This window comes from Papilio xuthus, unplaced genomic scaffold (genome assembly GCF_000836235.2).
Source record: "Papilio xuthus unplaced genomic scaffold, Pxut_1.1 DF827597.1, whole genome shotgun sequence".
Lineage (NCBI taxonomy): Eukaryota > Metazoa > Arthropoda > Insecta > Lepidoptera > Papilionidae > Papilio > Papilio xuthus.
In genome coordinates, this window is record NW_013531052.1 from 2,333,554 (window position 1) to 2,356,329 (window position 22,776).

Below are 22,776 nucleotides of genomic sequence, written 5' to 3' on the forward strand. Positions count from 1 at the left end.
CAATTGAAGACCTAAACATTGTAAATCAACTAATGTCACATTATAGCAAATGACCATTATCTTACTAATATCATAAATGCGAACGTTTGGATGGATGTATGTTAGAAGATATCTCCAGAATGGCTCAACGGAGCTCGCTGAAATTTGACATAAATGTAGAACATAGCATGGAAGAACACATTGATTTTCTCATGAATGGGTTTGTGGATGACATAGTTAATCATACATTGAAAAAAAAAGACCCGAAAACTGGTCAATAAATGTGCAATTCAACTAGTTGATTGAACGGTTAAAACGTTGAAGTGCAATTGGTTGATTCATCAAGCATAGTTCATGATGTGCCGATGATTACATTGGTAATATATTTTGCAAAAATCGTGTCATACGTGAAGTAAAATTAGACTTTATATTTTTTTTTTGGAAATGGTTTGGACAAATATTCTGGAATTTACTAGATGATGTGTACAATTCACTTTACAAAATTTAGGTCTTGAGTTGATATACTATAGATTGGTTACATCATAGATTTTGGATCGCACAAAATTACAAAATATTTGTATCATTACATTTGTGTTAATGAATTACTTTGTTAGTAGATTAGGATTTGTATTTTTGCTTAAAATATAATAGTTAAATTATGTTATATAGTTTTCATATATTTAGCAAAAGAACCGTATATATAAATATATTGTTATTTACTAGAGAAATATTTCATAGTATGCTTGAATTTTAAAAACATTTGACGTATTAACCTCCTTGATTTACAAACGGAACTGCAAAAATATGAAACATAGTCCCTGTCTAAATGAGAATATTTTCAAGTTATTCAAGAAACATGTTTCCAATAATTTAAAGAATTTTCTAATAATTAACGTTTAATCATTCTCTATTAGATTTATAATTACTTGATTATTTTCATAATTTTGAAAATAATAAAACATATTTAATATTGAATTAACAAAAAGAGTCATTAGATTATTCTTGTAAACAACAAACAATTATATTAATACTAAAATTTTAAACCGTAACAGTTTGTTCCGGAGTATTTAATTTGTAATTTGTCGCTTTTGTCCAAATATTCATTACGAAAACTATTAAAAATTGCTGCTAATAAGTACATAACAAAAAGTTCATTCTTTTGATGACAAAATTTGTGCTGTGATATCTGGCAATATATTTATTTTTAAATTTATCTTAAAAGTAAAATTTTTTGAAATATATAATGTAACTATAACGTCTTTACTAAATAATTAATTTCTTTTGAATAACTAAAGTTTTGTTCTGACATAATAATAAAAATAAATCTTTATATGTATTGCTTAACCAAGAATATAAAAAAATCTGGCATGGAGTTCAATCGTGTGTTACAACTTTGTAACATACGCAACTAAATTAGTTCCATGTTCATATTCCTGGTCAAGCTTTAAGCAACAGATTAACTTTGCATGAGTATATAACATAATATATATTTGTTTTTTTTTTAAATACAAATGACATGACTAATTTATTCATTACTGTAATGGTAAATTAGTACCGTCCATTATTTAATTAAAACAGTAATAATTCGAGTACGAGTTGAGTCAAACGGCACTGACACTCATAAAATTATGTCTAACAGTAAGTTTCAGTAACCAAAATCTCCGTTTAAAAAATATTGTTATCTCTGTTTTGTCGAAGTTAATGACAAGGATAACGATACATCTTAAACTGACGTTATGGTATCAGAAACTCATGGTTAAACAAGTAACTAGTAAATTAAAAAAAATAATTAAACCAACAAACCGCGTGTTTCTGAGTCCAAAAAATTTAAAACATACTTTTATTACTCTGTTGTTAAAGATACATTTATAGGGAGAATGATTTTGGCCTCAGAAACCAACGGTATTACAGTCTATGGATTCATCAATAGACACACACTTTATATCCAATTAAAAATAAATTATTCCTTCAATTACTTGACTATATGTAATGAATATCACATATCAAGATTTTCTCTCATTTAATTCTATTTTGATTAAAAATTATTGTTATAGAGGTGATGTAAATCAAAGATAAATTGAAGTTCCATCGCAGGGAGATATGTTGTTATTGTTAATATGTTTATTGCTAAATGTTTGTGAATCTTCGGATTGTTAAGTCAATACAAAGAACTAGATTTAAGCAAATAAATCGCATCACAACGAGAATTTTTAATTCAAATAATTTGTTCAACTATATATTTAACATGATCCGTAATAACAGTATTTTGTATCTTTTTTATATTTATTAATAGTCTGAAAAAAATTGTCTTTTTATGCATGGAATCTCGGCTTTGTCTAAACTAAAATTTTTGTGGAAAATAACTTGCTCGGAAAACCGCCCTAATAATGTGATGTTCGATATTCCGCAGGCGGGGTTGAAGTCTTAATCCAAATTGTATTTATCCATGTCCATAATGTCTGAATATTTTCAATGCATGTAAAATATTTTTAAAAAGTTAATTTTGTATTGTAATTTTTTTATGTAATGTTTATTCACAATTGGTCGAACTATGGAGTTTGGAAAAGTAATGAAACTTGTCAGAATTGTTAAGTGAGTTTCCGAGACCAAAATCTGCGTTTAAAACATATCGTCGTCACTATCTTTGACAAAGCCGAGATAATATGTTTTAAACGGAGATTTTAGTCTCGGAAACTCACGGCTAATCTAACAATGTTTGTCACCTTGAAAAGGAAATAAACAGTGCAATGGCGTGTCCTACAATGATGGTACATATTTCTTTTATTTCTTATCGAATGATTTTATAACATTGATGAAGAAATTGTGCCATGTATAGATTTTATCTATGACGAATTTGTAAATATTTTTAGTATACATTTTTTATCGATGGCAATTATTGTCATTTATATACGTGTTGTATAAACTGGCAATGTATAATTCACATTTTTTTGGATGTGTTACATATAATATTAAGATTCAGTTTAGTTAAATGTTATAATTTTAGGAGTCAGATGCAGGTGAATTTGTTCAAGGTTGTCGGTGGACGCGATGTGTTCACGCTATAATGGTAGGGTATTTGTAAAAATAGAATTATTTTTTTAAAAAAACAACATTTATTCGACCTGCATCGTTTATTAAATAAGTCATTTATTTTGTTTGTCAGCTGTAAATATTTTGCCTAGTATTTAGTTCAGTCATAGAATCACTTGCGAAAATGTTAATACAATTTCTACGTTTTGGCATCGAGTTTACTTTATCTACTTATATTAACAATAAACAGTTTAAATATACAGATTCATATCGTTTTTCTTGAATAACCTCAACGGCTATACCATTTTTTTATAAAAAAAATCGAGAAACTTCATTACGAAGGGGAATAATAATAGTCTGTAATATCATTTAGTATTTATTATATAAACACTAAACATTAAATGGCATAGATATGTATAGATTAAAATAAAAAATAAACGTTTGCATGCTAATTAAATAATTGGCAATAAATATTGCACTCCGCTAGTGGCTGTGTGGTGTGTCCTATGTGTATGTCAGCAAGGTCGAGATTCGGCTACGCGGTGACCTTGTGGATGGCATCGGCGACGTACTGCACGTTCTTTGAGGACACGCCCGCCACTGAGATGCGCCCGTCCTTCGTCAAGTAGATGTGGAACTCTTTGGTGAGGCGCGCCACCTGGAAAATACATTTCAAGCATTTAGTAGGAGAAAAAAACAAAACATTTTTTTAAATAATCAAGTGGCAAATGAACGAGCCACTTAAATTTGTCGAAATATGAAAGCGACACCTATAGTCGGCGAATACGACGCTTATTAGGAGTTTTCTCCGTCAAATCCACTTCCTACCTTTGCCTTATAAGAAAAGAGTGGAAAGGGAAAGGACTAAAATTTGTCCTCCACTACACACACTTGTCAGAGTGCACAAAGATTTGCTTCCACTTGACGGGTTTCTTTTATATGGTCGTGGTATTTTTTCATAATACTGTATAATTTGTATGTTTTCTAATATAAAATAACGGTAGACCTGGTCAGGCTTGAGTCCTGTGAAGCAGAACATGCCGATCTGGTCAGTGATGTGCGCCCAGCGGTGCGGGTTGCCCGCCTTCTCGATGCCCTCGCGCAGCTGCTTGCGCATCGAGATGATGCGGTCCGCCATCAGCTTCACGTCGCACAACCTTGCATACAAAGGACAGACAGAGATTATATATTTGTACATATTCGTACACCGAACTATTGTGTACTTTTATTCAAATATCTTAGCGACTAAAGGTCATCGGCGCGCTGCGAATTACCCTTCCGCAGTAACTTAAGAGTCGCCAATATATCTGAAATGTACTATACTTGATTACTTATATGTTTTTTTTCTCTGCGATTTAACGAGCACAAGTAATATGTTCCAACAAAAAAATACTATGTACACTTACCACATCTGCTTGAGCTCTGCATTGTTGAGAATCTCCTGCACGATGCGTGCGCCGTGCAGCGGGGGGTTGGAGTACATGGTGCGGATCATGATCTTCACCTGCGACATCACCTTGGCCGCGGACTCCGCGTCCCCGCACAGCATCGTCAGCGCGCCCGCACGCTCACCGTACAACCCTGACATAACACATTAAAAATTATTAAATATCAAACAACTACACTGTAAAATTGACTGACTCGCTGTTGGTTTCAGAGATCTAAATTTCTGTAAATTCCATCCCTGTCTTTTATCTTTGATAAAACAGTTATAATATGTATTAAACGGTGTTTTTGGTCTAAGAAACCCACGGTTAGTAACGTAATAATAAAAAGGCATAATAGGAACCGAATACAATGAGTTATAACTACTAGGTAACGAGTATAATTTGATACACTCGTTTGCTTGTGACGTTTATTCTAAAAGTTACTTAACCGCTGATAATAAGCCATTGAACCGATATACACAAACATTTTCCATACAAAAGTAATAAATAATGACGATAATTTATAACAAAAACTGACGCCAATCTGATAACGGGGTCAATGGGTTTATTATATATAAATGCAAGATGGAATAAGTAAGCCATAATGTTAAGGCTTACTTATTTCATCTTGTTTAACCCATAAAATTTGCTTCTTTAGGAATGTTCTACTAACTTAAAATATGTGTATTTTGTAACCTAAATTCCGTATACTTTGGTGTTCTTGTAGACAAAGGTTTTATAATGCAATGCTACGTTTTTTCATTTTTTTTTCCAAAATATTATCGTTTTACCCATATTTTTAGCGAAGCTCTGCGCCAGTGTGACCTGGTGGCCGTCCTTGACGAATTGTCGCACGGCGAAGGCGTCGTTGTCCACGCTGCCGGTGGCGAAGCCCTGGTACGCCATGTCGAAGAACGGGAACAGGTTGCGCTGCTTTATAGCCTGCACATATCATACATGTTGTGTTAACATATTTCATCATCAGCTCGGAGTCTCGAAACCTACCCTAAGTTAGGACTAGGCCATAACTACAGCCCGCACCCGCACTGGGTTAGTGTGGTTAGTTGGTTGACATCACACATATCTTTAAATTGACACTTATAACAATAAAATTGTTATAATTTTATCTGTCGTCTTTTTAAAAGAATAAATGTCCCAATCACAAGTTGTTTTCGGTTTTACACATTCAGCTCAATGTTTGGAAGTAATATTAGACGTAACGTCATTTACTTATATTCTAAATATCGTGTTAATTAATCAATTCTTCCCTTTCATCTCACGTTTACCACAATCATGACCTTTAAAGGTCATTTTCAATGTTCGTTTATCTAATCCAAGTGATAATAAAGATAAAGCAATCACACATCATCAAAGAACAAATTACGATAAGGAAAGAATAAATCCGACTTAATAGGACCATAATCGAATCCTAAGACAGACAAGACAAATCTCAAACTTCCGAAGAGTTTTAGTATAAATTGTTAATTGTGGTTACTTTTGGGGTAACTTTGCTTCGTTATCCTTCAAATGTGCCCATATTTCGTTACGGTTACATTGTGTACGTTAAGTACCACATACCTGGGAGAGTTGTTCCCAGTCTGCGGGGCGCGGGTCGACGCCGGTGGGGTTGTGAGCGCACGCGTGCAGCAGAATTATAGATCCTTCCGGAATTTTCTGTAAACAAGGCACAAATGGCAACAAAGATCGTGAGGAGTACTCCTATTTTACTAACATTATAAAAGCGAATGATTAGATGGATAAATGGATGTTTGTTTGAAGATATCTCCACGATTGAACGGATCTCGATGAAATTTGGAATACATATAGGACATAGTGTGGAAGAACACAAAGGTTACTGAGTTTTTTTTTTAATTCCACGCTGGTGGAGTTGCAGGCGATAGCTAAGGATCATAAGGTTTAATTGACTTCATTATTTGAGGTAGTAATTAGTTTAACCATCCATTCATGAGTTAACATATTGTTAATAAAGACTAATAAAAAAGGCTATCAGCTTATTTGATAACTATTAGCGTACGTTATTATGAGATTACATAAATTATTCAATCTTCCATTATCAATCATCCGACGATCACGTAGGAACAGCGTGGCAACTATCTGACGAACATATCTGAGATACCGCGCGAGGGTGGGCCGATTTAATGCGGTTATATCTAGTTTATCATACGTAATCTATTAAACTGTTATTGTTAAAATAGTAAAATTTACTAGAAATTAACTATACTGCCTGTACCGTAACAAAAACTAGGCAAAGAATACGAAAAATCTAGTAAGTGGTAAGGCTATTAGTTGAGTAGAATTCTAAACGAAACTTTTAGTATAACCCGCAACTTGAGACCTGCAGCGCCCACTAGGGAGCGTTATCGCCCTCTTTGGGAAAGACTGCTATAGAGTGTCATCAGTGGCAATCAATTAATGGCTTTAGGACACAATTAACTAACGAAAGTTAAGGATTTCTTTGATCCAAATATGACTGTATATTATAAAATGGTTTAAGTAGAAATTGTACCCGTACTTATTTATATTTGTAATTATTTATAAATGTTGAAAAATTGTTTTTAATGATTAATTTTGACCCCAACATAAAGACCTAGTTAATTATCTTTTATATGACGTTAATTTAGTTCGCGTAAACAATCACATATTTAAGACAACATGTTATGTAATTGTTATATTAAAACTGCTTTTATTATCTTAACGAGCTTGTTTTTATAGAACATGTGAAAAAATATATAAACTTAAGACACAAGGCATTTTGTAATCAATGCCAATAAGCATGTTTTTCCTTTTACGTTGAAAATAATTCCTTCAATAGTGACGCATTATTAAATCAATAAAAAATAATTTTTAAAGATACGACATAATACGTGCATCATGGTGACTTTCATAAAATTAAGCCAATCACGGTGCCGAATCTTACTAATATTATAAATTTGAATGTTTAGATGGATGGATGTTTGTTTGTTTGAAGGTATCTACAGAATGTCTGAACGGATCTCGCTGATTTGATATACATGCAGAACATAGTCTGGAAGAACACATATACTACTTATTAAGTTTTATTTCTTAATTCCTAGCGGACAGAGTCGCAGACAACAGCTAGAGAAATAATAAAAGAATATTTAGTGACAGTGGCTTAAATGTGTATATTAGAGGAAGTACAAAACAAACACTTACGCAGATATCTTCAAGAGCTCCAGTAAGGTCGAAGCCGCGTGTATTGGCGTCGTAGTAGCGATACTTCTTGTGGGGGATGTTCAGCGTATTGCAGATCTGAGGGTGGTTACCCCATGTCGGGTTCGGCATCCACACTTCCTTATTCTTGGCGTAGTGCTTCATTATGAATTCAAAGCCGAGACGCAGAGCGCCTGTGCCGGACAACGTCTAAAATGAAAGAGAAAATAAAATAATTTACCCTAAAAATTGTTTCGTTTTTAATTCAATTCGAGTCATATAATATAAATAATGGATACCAGAATTTGCTACAGCATCATTATTTTGCCGTATTCCGTTGAATTGAAATGAAAGGGCCTAACCCTTTTTGGCATCTTCTATACAATTTTACACATATCCAAAACATATTCCTAGAAAATTCTTATCTATAACTCTTCGTGTCATGTTTTTCTTTTATCTATGTTACTTCAAATCGCACATTGATACATGTTTACTATGCTATATACATACATTATATAGGAATAGATTCAAAAATAGTATTGGCGTATTGCCCCGTCCGAAATAGTGCTGAATGATCGTCAAGGCAACCCGGCATTATAATAGACAAACGGATGCACCAATGAAAACAATTTTAAACTTGTTACCATGTCTTTATTGGGATAAACATCCATAGAAAATGAGACTTTTATTCAATATACATTTGTAGTTTTTTATACTTTAGGCAAAGTATCAACCCTAAAGGAAGCAATAAACGACCGAGAGGCATCATTTTTCGTTAACAATTAAATCGTAATTTTTTTTCAATTTAAGACTAAGATAATCTCGTAGGAATTTAAATCTTACCAAGTTTTAAATAACATTAGAAAAACATCGATTTCATTACTAATTTACTTGAATTACATATCTTATTAATATTATAAATGCGAGTGTTTAGATGGATGGTATTTCGCACGGACGGAATCACTAGCGACAACTAGTTAAGTAATAATAGCAACCAACTCAAAATGTTTTATAAATTCAGCATAAATTAAAAATCGATGATACTTAAAAATATGCTATATAAAAGTTGCATAATCAAGTTTCTTATGCATTCGAGTATACGTCACATTATTAAATGACGTGTTTCAGACGAAAACTAGATTACACCTAAAATAGATCTTACATTCTTAGGTAACTAATGCGTAGTTGCTAAGCCATTTTTAATGCGCTATCAATTTGATAGTCAACTATTTATTGACTTCAGTGTTACAGTCACAAGACACTACTGCAGGAAGAAAATCATTTGACTACAATGTCCTTCTCGGTCATAAGACCATGCTATCATTTGCTTGTATGATTTATACAAAAACATATATATATATAAATTATTCAGACGAATATCGTGATTTTTTGACCCCACCCTACCTAGGGTAATATCACAAATTTGATAATGACAAGACGCAGTGTGGCTTTAATTATTTGATTATTTTTAGACATGTTTTTCGACAGACGAAATGCAAAAACGTAAATATCATTTTTTTTGCTATTAAAGAAGTTTAAGGTGGCATAACAACCTAATGGTGGCATTAACAACACATTTCTGATAATATTAAGTCATATACATTGTATGTTTTGAATTATCTTGACCTATGTAATCTGGATCTAATCCAACATTACCCATTGATATAAACAGATCATTGACTTATTACAAATAAACATTCATATTACATAACCATTTTTAAATATAAATCATTACATAACAATGATATTTATATAACACACATTGTTGCATGTTTTCAAATACTTAAGAAAAATACAATGTTTTTATATTTTTCTTCTATTGATTCTGGCTTCCATCCAAACATTGCAATAATGAAAATAATTTAAAAAGTAAACTTAACATAATTTCTCTTACATTGTTCTGATTGCTTGTTAATAACAAAAACTTGTTAACAAAGGTCAACTATTATATAAATACTTGTGTTTGAAAGAAATATTTGTATGGATACAATAATTTTCACATATCTTAGCAGCTCTACTTCGCGTATCGCTGCACAGAACACAATTTTACGTGTGCATATTAACATGCAGGGGAAAGGTATTGTGGGCAGCGCCCCGTTGACCTTGAGCCGCCATTACATTTGAAAAGAACTATATTTCTTCCGTTACAATCTTGAATTAAGAGAACAATGCAGCACTGAATTACAACTAGGCACATGTTATCTATTTTAAAAAGGTTATAATTTACTTACTTGTACTGTGCAATTTGATTTTTCTTGTAAAACGGGACAGTCTTCGCCGAATGCAAGCTTTGCAACGGCATTTGTGAAGCTTGCCTCTCCGCCGATCGGGGCATATTCATGATTCAGACATTTGTTGTAGATGATTTCCTCTGCCTGTATGTAAAATACATTTATTTTATTATACCATTAGGCCTTTTTTATTATTAATGAATTTCCGATCTTCTTAAGATAATTAAAGATAAAAGTGGTACTTAAATGTAGTCTGAGACATTAAATGTTTAATATCTGACAGTTAATCTTTCAAATATCACAAGATAAAAGCACTTCTTTTATATTTATTAATCTATATCTAGTCAAGTACAATGAAATTTGCAAATAAAAGATTAGATAAACAGGTCTACAATAAAAAATATGTTATATTTTTAACAAACAATGTACTTTTTAAATTTTTTTTTCTGTTTAAAATCTTTATCATCATTGTTATAATTAAACACACATATAATAAATTATTCATAAAAAAGATAGTTTATATAAGGCCAATTATATCTAAAGTTGAAAATATTTGCATGCAGATACAGTGGAAAAATTTACTTGCTTATAAAGAAGAAAAGGAAAAAAAATGGAAAAGGCATAGTAACCTATATAATACCCATCAAAATACATTATATATATACTGTTTAGAACATAAAAATGTTTGAAGTAAAACACACCTTTCTTACTGAAGGCAATACAAATGGTTTCCCTTCATCATCTCTGTAGGCTCCCACTCCTAAGTTAACTTTATTTGGGTCATTATCCCTTTTGTATGCTTCAGTAATGCCCAAAATGACATCAGGTGGACCCATTTCTACATTGTTCCACCAGGTACTTAAAAAAACATAAAAAAAATACTAATATTTTCTGACAAAGTATAAAAATTATATACTATACAATTAAGAAATATTATTAAAATGCGCGTACATAATTTCTTTAAACTCCACTTTATATGACACTTTTTGGTGGATAAAACAAAACACGAGTTCTTGGTTAAGAATTTAATATTTTTCTATTTTATCTTTTGTTATATTATATTCTTACTATGACTACAGAATATAATTTAAAAGAACTAAACAAGAATCTTAAAAGAAAGGTAAAAACCTTTCATCATATGTTATTATGTTAATTTTTATGTCATGTCATATGTCAATATCTTATTGGAATCCTATAAAACAAAAAGGAAACAAAACACGTGCATGCACGCCATTTTTTATTCGCAATAAGATTCTTAAAAACGTATTTCTTGCAAAAATAATACTGTATTAACTTTGTTACGTAAATAATCATAAATGCCGGTACCATACCTTCCAGCTCTGACAGCCAAGCCACCGAATATATTATCCGCATTTTTGTTTTTCAGTACTTGGACTGTTAAATTTTTTAGTACTTGACTCATTTTAATACTGGTCGACCCTCGTCAGCAGAGAATGTTGAATTGAATATGCCCGTCGGCGGCTACTAGGAATTTAAATTAAATTAATACTACACCAAAGTCTGCAATTTTGCAAATTGCTGAATGAATGAAATATGGTGGAAAAATTGTTTGAGTTTGACTGATAAGAATTATTGCCAGATACTAAAATTTCGATTTCCCTAATTCAACCAGACAATTATATACTCTTTGCAATTATCGTTTATTAACATGTCTTATTTCAATATTTTATTATCAATTTATTTCACTTGTATCGATATTAATACATAGTGTGGTCTCTGTTTTATTACAGAGAATGTTATGGACGACAAATTATAAAAATGCAAGTATCGAGACAACGAAGTTCTGGGCATATGGTAAACAATAAGAACGAACACATTTGTTATACTGTATAGTTATCTAATTTTAGTTTAGCTCGTCCTAAACATAAGGAATAATTTTAGTAACGGCAACATATGAATACTTTTTCCCTGGGTTTTCATTGCCGAGACATATGCAGAAAAACATGTGTCATCTCTATTTTTCTCCATTTTCAACAAACAGAAAGAGAAGGACGATAATATGTCATTTGAACAAGTTAAATTATGTATGGCTGTCTCTGTATGTACTTTTGTGATTGGTGAATGCGTCAATGTCGCTGAAAGGTCAATATTCGAAGAATTGTAATTTGTATAATAGCATAAGCTATATTTACGAAATTCAATAATTTTGATATTTAAACTATATTTAACACGATAAAGCTTTATATACTACTAAATTCTTTGAAAATCATCGTTTTCAGTACTAGCCAACAATACAGGTAACCTAAACAAGATTTGCTTATAATGCACTTTATAGTTAATTAGGTGGATGATTAAATACATTTAAACTTTACCTTCATCACAAGTTAAATCTAAATAAAAATAAATGGGGTAGTAGGTAGTTTAAACAAAATCAATACATTTATAATACGAATAGACAACGTTTATTCAATTTTTGTAATCTATATTGACACAAAACAAAACCATAGATTAAGGCCGGACGGAATGACGGAATGTCAATTTTATTATGACGTTTACTTTTCTACAGAAGTAGTGACGAAATAAGTGTTTATTTGCCGTAGTAATTGAAAAATATGGCTGCTGAAATTAAGCCTGCACCGAGAACACCCAATGATAGATTTTCTACAACAAAAAAACCAGCACTTTTAAGCAAACTCGAAGGTTGCACCGACGATGTTAATGCTGCTGTCGTGATACCTGGCGAGGATGGAGTTATTAGCGTTTGTGATGATAAGTAAGCATATCTTTTAATTGATCCTAATCATACTACTTTCATATCTATTCATGCACCTCTTAAGACCATATAGTGCTAGTGATATTGCTGAAAAATAAATAAGGTACCCTCATAAGACGACCTATTTTCAACCGGTAGTAAACCGTTAAAGACTTATTCTACATACATGTTTGACGATTGTCTACTGGTTTTTCACATTAGTAATGTAAATGTAAGTATATGATAATACTAACTACTGAGAAATGTATTAGATCATCAGGGAAGAATATACTATTACTGCAAATTATTACATTCCAATTAGTATAAATTATAATAAAGTTAGTATTGCTATTATATTTTATAGGACTGTACGAGTATGGTTAAAGCGTGACTCTGGACAGTATTGGCCCAGCATCTGTCAGTACATGCCATCTGGGTGCACATCAATGTTCTACACTCCGGAGACTCGGCAACTATTCATTGGTCAGGAGAATGGAACTATTTCAGAGTTCACACTTGCAATGGATTGCAATAGAATAAATCCTGTGAGTTAAAGTAACCTTGGAATATTTTTTTTTTGAATTATGTTCTAGACATGTTGATATATACTATATTTTTATCTAAAAGCATTACTGTGTAGCAAATTGGATAGCACTATGTTAAGATGATAAGACTATGTTGGTCCGTTACAAACAACATTGTATTGTGTAATATGTTTTTAGACAACATACATATTGTATCCTAGTAAATGGACTAAATAGGATGATGTAATAATGCTTACTTACAAATATATATAACACTCATAAACATGCAACTCCCTCTGTACATAACAGATGTGTTTATTTTTTATGAACTTTTTCCAGACTCGTGAATATTTAGCACATACAGCGAGGGTGACCGCTGTGGTGTTCTCTCTGAGCTGTGAATGGGTCCTCTCTGTCAGTCGGGACAAGCTATTTGCGTATCATTGTAGTGAGACAGGCCGCAGGATTGGTGGATACTCCTTTGAAGCGTGGTGTACCGCTTTGCAGTATCCTTTGTAAATGTTATGTTATTTAAGATAATGGTATTATAGATATGACATAAAATTATTGAGATGTAAAATGATTAAATGTGTGATAAGTTAGGCAAGAGATCTACGAATCATTTGAGTTAGCTCCGTATTTTGTAAGAAAAAAAAACATTCGTTATTTAAAATTATACTACTTACGTGTGTTAGTCTTTAGAAAGTCACAATTGTTTATTTATACCTTTTGAAATATTGAATGTTTAATTTCCTGAACTCGTAATTCAGATTTGATTCTCAGTCAAAATACGCGTTCGTCGGCGATTACAGTGGCTTGATAACAATGCTGAAATTGGACAACAACGGTGCAGCACTAGTCACTACTTTAAAAGGACATACAGGGTAACTAGTATTATATAATTATATTTACTTGTACATAACTTTATTACATAACTAGCTGTCACCTGCGACTCCGTCCGCGCGAATTTAAATTGAAACTTAATAAGTAGCCTATGTGTTCTTCCAGACTATTTTCTACATCTGCATCAAATTTCATACAAATTCATTGAGCCGCTCCGGACATACCTTCAAACAAACATCCATCCATCTAAACATATGCATTTATAATATTAGTAACAAAGAAGGGGAACATGTTCGTGTAAATTTTGACTGCTTGCTTTTCCTCTTTTGATAATATCAAAAACATATTTCTGTAAAGTCAGTTTTCTTTACAGATCAGTTCGTGTACTTAATTGGGCGCCAATACCTCAGTTGTTATTTAGCGGTTCTTTCGATCAGACTATTATAGTGTGGGATATCGGTGGTCAGAAGGGAACTGCTTATGAGTTACAAGGACATAGGTATGTGTTGTTTTAAGTTTTTAAAATGATATAATAAATATTTTTGTCATTTGTTATTAATATTTTTTACTCACCGATTTTCACTAAATGAAATGAGCAATATCAGTGGCCAGTTTGTCATCTTTGTTAGCCAAAGAGGTTGAATATGTCTAACTTTACAAGTACTGATTGTTAGGTTTCAACGTTAATTATGTTCTTACTATTGCTAAATAGGAAGGAAACTGACATTATTAGCAGTCCTGTTATATCCATTTAGGGCAGGCGATATATCCCCAAGATTGTAACTCATTGTAGTTGTTTATGGGTAACAGTCACTTTGATATTGGAACTAAAGATGATAACAGCAGCAATGTGACGGTGCTGAAGTTGTCATGTTATGAAGGAAATGACAAAGTGACAAGGCTGAAGTTGTGATGTAACATTTTCAGTAACAAAGTGACCGGTCTGTGGTACGTGGGCGGGTGTGAGCGGCTGGTGTCCGCGGGTGAGGACGGGGCGCTGGGCGTGTGGGAGATGGGGGTGCGGCGGCGCGAGACTCCGGCGTGGCGCGAGGCCGACCTCTGCCAGCTCTGCCGCGCGCCCTTCATATGGAACGTGCGCGCTATGATGGAGAAGAAACAGATTGGTAGGATTTATTACAGGACAAAGAACATATTTTTTAACGATATATTTTCCTGCGATATGCCTATGTTTCCCGAAGATAGTGTAGTTTTTAAATAATGTAATTAATTCAGTAATTTCGGAGCCTATTCAAACAAATCAAATCGTTCCTCTTAATAATATTAATCTTACGATTCTCATTTCTTAAATTTGTTTTTAAATGAAAACGATTAGTTTCAGTTTACAGTATTGTATGTCTTTGATTAGTGCATGTCTGTATGTTTGTTGTAGGTCTCCGTCAGCACCACTGCCGGTGGTGCGGTGCGGCGGTGTGCGGGCCGTGCTCTCCACACCGGCTGCCGCTGCCCGTCATGGGGTTCGAGTTCCCGCAGCGTGTCTGCACCGCGTGCTATGAAACGTTGAGACATGAACCGTGAGTATAAATCTACATCTTTCTGTATGAACTATTTAAATTGGTCTATTTACGTGTAAACAATTCCAATATAACTCTTATTTTTTTATTACAATCGCAAATGAAAAATAATCTTACGCTAAAATTCTTAAATATAGTAAATGTAACAATGGTGCCTTTTTGATGTCTACAAGACTATATTCTACACTATCCAGGCTATCCGCACTAAGGGACGCACTTAGCATTCATTAATTAACTTCAATATTTCCGTTAGGAATATATAAGGTTTAAGCTGTTTGCCAGCAGCCTACCAATATCAAATATCGATCTAAGCGACGTAAAGAGTTACATCTTTCACACACAAAGTATATTACTGGTTTTGTTGGTTATATGACAATACTAGCTGTCGCCCGCGACTCCGTCCGCGCGGAATTAAGAACTTAATTAATAGCCTATGTGTTCTTCTGTTCAGCCATTCTGGAGATACTTTCAAACATTCATCCATCCACCTAAACATTCGCATTTATAATAGTAAAATGAGTAATAGATGCAACTATTTTTGTCGGATATACAACTGTTGTAGATGTAACCCTTTTCGTTGGACATATGACCTTATGAGTTAGAGATGTGACTGTGTTGGTGTGATCATATATATTAGTATAGTATAATTTGCAGCCGCGAGTCCTTAGCTTCGTTCCACGACATGAAGCACGCGGTGGCGTCTCTGTACGTGGACGAGGCGACAGGCCGACTGTGCACTGCGGGCAAGGACCGCGTCGTTAAAGTATGGGATGCGGGCGTGTTACTCGCGCCCGCACCTCGACCTGGTACCAGCGAACATTAGCCGGTATTCAATCTTATTCATATTGTATTAAAGTCGAACTTCCAGTGCTGGGTGACGTCGGATGTTTGTAAGGACACATTGTAGGAGACGAGCTATGGTTTGTATTTATCTTGAAAAAAAACTGTAAGCCTGAATAATAGGAATGGATTGTAATTCGTTTAAATAGATTTATTGTTTAGGCTATAAAAACACACATAAAATATATGATTTTTTTGTATTTTTTTAAGTTTGTGTCCTAGTGTGTCCACAAAGTAATTCGGCGTTCTAACATCGTCTAGATAAAAAAAATGGCTCGTAAAATGGATTGTTTAATGCTTTGGGATGTATTAGTTAAAGATCTCTATGTTTAATCTTATATTTATTAGCACTCGATCATTTTCATTTTCGTCCTGTTAAAAATATTTATATAGATATTATAGTTTTTATATTGGGAGCACTGATGAAGTGAAACATTCCAAGCTGATCATATAGGATTATTATTTAGAAAGTTTTTACTTGTGCATTAATCCTAAAAATTACATTACGATTTTTTTTTATTTAATCCAGCAAAATTATTTCTGTTTTGCCTAGTTTTGCCTAATCAGTGTTCTTCATATAAAATTTCAAATATTGTAGGCAATTTGAATTGCTCATAAAATAAGTGCTAAATAATTGGACCGTAACGTCCATATGTTAAAATTATTAATAAGTAGATCTGTATAGTAATTGCATAGAAAAAAAACAGATATATGTAAAAACTTCGACAATATTTCATACTAGTAAAAGCTTGCGATGTCATTGTGTGAAACTTAAGACACCATTTTGGTGTTTGCCCTTCGTACACGAGAAACGTAAGTATTCGATACTAATAATGGATACTTGTGTCGCGAGCATCGTGTAACGCGCGATCCTAACCTACAACATGGAATCGTCAACGCGAATCGTTGGATTGTGACTGTTCTTACGACGATCTTGACAAACAGGTAGCGAGCGACTGGGACTTGGAATAAACAAAATATCGGCGACGTGTGTCTTATCGACTAAAATCGCCGAGTTTTGAAGTATACGTTCCCCTGTGTACGAAGGGTTTTAATGTTTTTTTTTATTAGTGTTAATGTTTATGGTCCAACGAAGGTTTTTTCTGTAAGATTATTTTTTATTTATCTATTGTAAGACTGAATCTTTCAGGATAATAATGTTGATGTCTTAATGTTCGCGTAGACATGTGTGTAGATAAATCAATATTATTATGACGAATGTCATAATATACTTCCTTTTTTTATACAGTTGGCAACACTTTATAGTTTGTTATGGCAACACTGAAGGTATGTTGGTGATATTGAAATATATTTCGTTTATATTTTATCTGGTAACATCGCCAGTAAATAAAAATATTATTATATTTTTTTTTTGTAAACTTTGATAAAGTTTTTCTGTCATTCAGTACCATACATTAAAATATTTATATGCCAATCATGGTGATAAATTCGCTAAATGTTTGCGCATTAAATATATTTAAAGTTATAATAAAATTATTCGGCAATAACTCGATTATGATTCAGTCCAACGCTGTTTCTCTTTTTTTTTCTCTATATTTACATAAATTTATTATTTATTTACATAAATATGTCAAAGTTATGAATGATAATAAGGTATGTGCTAATGCCGTTAAATCAGCATAGGTTAGAAGGTGAGAGTTATAAAATAAAAACCTTCTGATTAGCATTTAAATAGTCTTTGATCGTTATATAGTATATAAAATTCCTATATATTTCTGAGCACATCCTTGATTGTATGGAAGGAAATGTCGCAACGATTTTGCAAGGCTTTTTTGTGTATGAACCATTTAAATCTAGATATATCTAGTAAATATACTGGAAACATTATAATGTTTGATTTGTTCAGTATATTTTTTAATTTAATTTTTTTTATTTATTAAAATTCGCTAGTTTAACGTATTAGCAGCATTTAATTATTTTAAAATACCTTTATTAATGACATTAATACTGTTGATAAATAAATTTTAAAGACATAAATAAAAATTTAATTTCAGTATAACATAATATTTTTGTATTATATAAAATTTTTAATAAAAATTGTACTTCATTTTTAATTTCAAAAATATTGAAAATAGCTCATAATATTGATTTATTAAATAATCCATGTTTTATTTCAAGCTGTTTAAAGAACAAATTACTTATTTTTCTTAATAAAAAATAAATTAAATAACTTCATATTATCTATAAGAATGTGCTGTATGGCTATTAATTTTAATTAACTTATATTAATTAATGTTATTTTACTATAAATATAAAAATATTATTCAGAAATGTAATTTAAGACGGAAAATAAATAAAATTACTTAAGTAATATTAATTTCTTTATTATTCACGTTTTTATAAATTTCGACTACTTTTAATTAATTGTTTATTAAAAATTTGAAATTGGAATTATATTTTTTTTTCATTAAAATATTTAGTAATCATAATTATAAAAAAAGTGTAAAATTGAAAAGTTAAAATTTAATATTTTTCGTCTTTTTATTAGTGTCCTAGATTTGTTATTTTTTTTAATTAGTCTTAAATGTTATTGGTGTTCTTCTGTAGATGTGATTAACATATAAGCGTGTATATTATATATTATTTTAATCGGAACTATTAAAAAAAAACTTCGATTTCATCGAGAAGATTAAATATTTTTTTATTCACTGAGCTTAATTTGTGTGTTGTAAAGTTAACACTGTAAGATATAGTCACTTTATATTATGTATACATATAGGTCGCTTAAAGTTTATATGCAAATAAAATTAATTAAAAAATAACGCTTTTTTATTATTACTATATTAAAAAGTAACACCCTCACAACTGTTATTTCTTTTTTTATAAAGTACACTAATGAACCGATGTTACGTCATAAATTGACCAATTTGAAAAAACAAAAAAACCATAAAAATTAAAATTTTTTAGAAATTAAAAAGTTGAGTATTAAAATGTATTTATTATTTATTAATAATTACAAACTAGGTATAAATACAATTTATATTAAGTATTATTGTGAAAAATTCGTAATATTACTATGGAGGTAGATAGAGAAAACTTAACAAACTTAACACTTGGACACTGTCTTTTAAGCGATAGGTTTTAACTTAACTATAGTGCTGTAGATATGTTAGTGATATTCACAGCCTTTTGGTATCAGGTACATCGTTTAATTGCGAATCCTTCCACGGGTCCAGTTCCACCAGCCGTGGGCAGCAGGAGCGGTCAAAGGGTTAACGGTACACTTTCAGCCCGGGCACGTATACTGACTTTTGGGTACACACACTTGTCCATTGAACACTTGGCCTGCGGGGCAACTAAGGTAAGTTCTAGAGCCCAATACACAGAAATAATAACTTTTGCACTCGGTGCCCGGTTGAAGGAAGAAACCCTGTTCGCATTTTGTATCACTATTCTCGACAATGTCCGTCCTTTGACCACCGCATTCGTGGCGCGAAGGTTCAACGCATGCGTGACCGTCGAAGATTTTGCCTCCGAGACATGACAAAGTCGCCAAACGGTCACCCCCTTGGCAGTAGAAATATCTGAAATAAAAATAAGCATTACTGAAGAATATTTCGTACTTGTCCAAAATGTTGAAAATAATTTATTACTTTATAGCAACGGTTTGATATTCATTTGCGATCTGGTTTTTTATTTGTATTCTTTTTATATTTCGGTTTATCAAAAGTACTTCCTTTATCAAATGGTGCAAAATCAATAATGCTAATTTGGATATTTGCTTGTCTTGGTTATTAATATTTTTTATTATCGACTTGCTATTTTTTATTTCTATTTTTGTTACTGTATTTGAATGGATTAAACTGGTACACTATTATTTTTTTTATAATTTACTCAAAGTTGATTACAGAATACGAAATTGTCTTAGTTTACCTGTGACAGCTGGTTTCGATCTCGGCGTGGTAGCCATCGGCGAGGCCGAGACAGGAGTAGTCCTCGCTGGGGCAGAGGTGGCGGCGCGCGGGTACGCAGCTCTCGCCGTCGAATACGAAGCCCACCGCACACGCGTACACAGCCTTCTCCCCGCCTACGCATGCGTAGTAACCGCGACAACCCGTGTCGCCCGCGCGGTATCGCCCGTCCGCGCGCCCATAGCAAGAGTCCCGGTCCAAGCTCGGGCACAGATAGCGCGCCGCCGGCGAGCACCGCGCGCCGTCGTAAATCAACCCGTTCGGACACCTCAATACTGTTCGCAGGGAACCCTCACAGTGGTAGTATTTCGTACAATTGGAATCGAGATCCTGGTAGGTCCCACTCGGCATACCCTCGCACGAGGACGACTTCTCTGGCCCCTCGCACGAGAAAGTCTTCGACGGAACACATTTCGCACCGTCGAACACTAGTCCCGAATCGCAAGACCCGCGGGCCACGACTCTCTCTCGCCTGCAGTCGTACCAAGACATACAGTCGCGCCAGTCCCGGTATCTTCCGTCCTGCCGGTTGAAACACTGGCTCCGCGCTGGCGGCGGACAGGAGGCGCGTCCTACAGGCTCGCAACCACCGTTCGAAAATAATAGACCCGTTTCGCAAACTCCTCGTCTGATCACTCTCCTCGCTTCGCAGACGAAGTATTCTCGACAGCCCGTCGAGCGGTCGGCGTAGGCGCCGTCGGCCGCCTGCTCGCACAAGGACGAGCAAACCTCGTCGGAGCAGAAATCCGCATCGCCTGCCGGCAGCGGGATTGCGGCTGAGCGCGGCGGCGGACACGGATCGACGCAGGTACCTCCGGGACAGGAGGCGACCGCGCGCAGTTCCGCGCCCCGGCATACCATAGTGCGCTTGCATTCATGTGAAGAGTCTGGATAATCGCCATCCGGTAGGCCGGCGCACAGCGGCTCGTAGCAGGTACCGGCGCCGCGCGAGCATGCCTGCCGGTCCAGGTCGAACCACGAGCCCGAGGGGCAGGAGTGGTCCACGGCGGTGCCGTTTTCGCATCGGTAGTAATGCCGGCAAGCGGTGCCGGGGGTGGCGTAGGCGAGCGTGTCGGCGGGGGCGCACTCGCGGCGGATACAGGGGTGACCGCGGCGGGGAACGCACGCACCCGCCGCCTCGCTGAACACCCGGCCCGGGCCGCACGCGTACCGCCGCCGCACAGCACCCGACGTGCATCTGACGTACTCCCTGCATCCAGTGTCGTAGTCGGCGTAGAGCCCGTCCCGGGCGCACGTTATGTCATCTCCGCCTGAAACGGAAACCAGAACGATTCACCGCGCGCTCGATTTAGACGTGTCGATTATTATAAACTAGTTGCACACATGTCTTATTTACATTCTAAAACTAAGTGACTCATTGTCGTATCTGGTCGTTATTTTAGATTGGGTGATAAAAAAATATATTTAAAAAGGTTGAAAGTATTGCGCAAAAAATAACATTTAAGTCGTTCGTGAATATTTAAAGCGGTGCTACGGTAGGGGTTATTTCGCAATATACTCACGAGAGTAGTGCGTTACCGCCGCGAGGGCCAGGAGCAGACGCAGCGCGTATGAGGCGCGTGTGGCGTGCGCGCGCGCAGACATGTCGGCTGCGACTGAGGCCGCGGCCGAGGGTTCCTTGACATTCGCACGCCCCCGGCCCCGGCGTAACTCGATCCCTGCGGTGGCCCGGATGCAGCCTCCGAGTTAGGAATCTAGACACGCCTCGTTGTGCCGAACGCCCGACGCTCGAGTGAAAACGACCGCCGATACCGCGACCCTGAACTTTATCAATGCAATAAAATATATTAAGACAGCGATGAAACTGCTCGGTCAACTTAAGAAAATAATTGATTAGTCAGGAGTTAAAGCTTGCGCTTTTGAAATTGTGAAGTATGCAACGTGATCGAGTGACGAGTAGGTCCTGGTTGCCATGAATAACAACTTTCGGCTTCAACAATAGATATCTAAAAGGAATTTAATTCGATTGTTCGCTGAGTAACATTGGTCTCTTGTTGCAATACACAGACTGGGCGAGTATGTTCTTGGTTTTTTGTACGTATAGAATTGCTCAATTACTATTCCGCTGCCGTGTCCGTGGGAAACTGTAGCAAAAAACACACGCGAGAAAAAACTCAAAATAGTATCAAAGAAAATAAGTACTTAGTATTGAGATGGAATCTCTAAGAATAGATAGTGATGGTCAAGAAACGTTATCAAAGGTACGTTGCATGAATGCAATTTACGTTTATTAAAAGCTGAGGATTGTCCGCTACGTCATACGTTTTCCTATCTGTTGTCAGCAAGAGGAAAATCTTCACAATTCACTGTTCTTAAGTTGTTCAATTCATTCATAAAACTAATATGCTTTCATAGCTTAATTTTAATGCAAGTCGAAGTAACAGATTATATTAAAACATATTTTTTAATTTTAACAGACAAGAGTTATGCATCTAATGGTTATTGTAGAGAATAATCGATTATTCTTAGGTAGTTGTGTGATCACTGTCAATAATATCAGCAGGCAGTTCCG

The 22,776-nt window shown here is 34.5% G+C and overlaps 3 protein-coding genes across 4 annotated transcripts; 1 reads left to right on the forward strand and 2 right to left on the reverse strand.

Annotated features, from left to right (window-relative positions):
* Positions 1–3,372: 3,372 nt before the first annotated feature.
* Positions 3,373–11,433, reverse strand: Got2 (glutamate oxaloacetate transaminase 2). The gene is made up of 9 exons (XM_013312938.1): positions 11,191–11,433; positions 10,561–10,717; positions 9,860–10,003; positions 7,632–7,838; positions 6,015–6,110; positions 5,228–5,378; positions 4,416–4,590; positions 4,016–4,166; positions 3,373–3,667 (listed from the first exon to the last, which is right to left on the reverse strand). The coding sequence occupies exons 1-9, from the start codon at positions 11,280–11,282 to the stop codon at positions 3,545–3,547; spliced, it is 1,296 nt and encodes a 431-aa protein (XP_013168392.1). The 5' UTR covers positions 11,283–11,433; the 3' UTR covers positions 3,373–3,544.
* A 557-nt stretch (positions 11,434–11,990) lies between these two features.
* On the forward strand, positions 11,991–18,289 carry Wdfy2 (WD repeat and FYVE domain containing 2). 2 transcript variants are annotated; one of them, XM_013313007.1, is made up of 9 exons: positions 11,991–12,117; positions 12,421–12,593; positions 12,937–13,117; positions 13,436–13,602; positions 13,867–13,980; positions 14,313–14,438; positions 14,867–15,063; positions 15,330–15,471; positions 16,126–18,289. In XM_013313007.1, the coding sequence occupies exons 2-9, from the start codon at positions 12,433–12,435 to the stop codon at positions 16,292–16,294; spliced, it is 1,257 nt and encodes a 418-aa protein (XP_013168461.1). In that variant the 5' UTR covers positions 11,991–12,117; positions 12,421–12,432; the 3' UTR covers positions 16,295–18,289. The 2 variants fall into 2 exon arrangements, with proteins under 2 accessions (XP_013168461.1, XP_013168460.1); XM_013313006.1 differs by lacking the exon at positions 11,991–12,117 and having other exon boundaries at positions 12,320–12,593.
* A 1,023-nt stretch (positions 18,290–19,312) lies between these two features.
* LOC106118139 (uncharacterized) lies at positions 19,313–21,912 on the reverse strand. The gene is made up of 3 exons (XM_013312697.1): positions 21,767–21,912; positions 20,206–21,514; positions 19,313–19,856 (listed from the first exon to the last, which is right to left on the reverse strand). Exons 1-3 carry the CDS (start codon positions 21,846–21,848, stop codon positions 19,559–19,561), a joined length of 1,689 nt encoding a protein of 562 aa, XP_013168151.1. The 5' UTR covers positions 21,849–21,912; the 3' UTR covers positions 19,313–19,558.
* Positions 21,913–22,776: the final 864 nt, after the last annotated feature.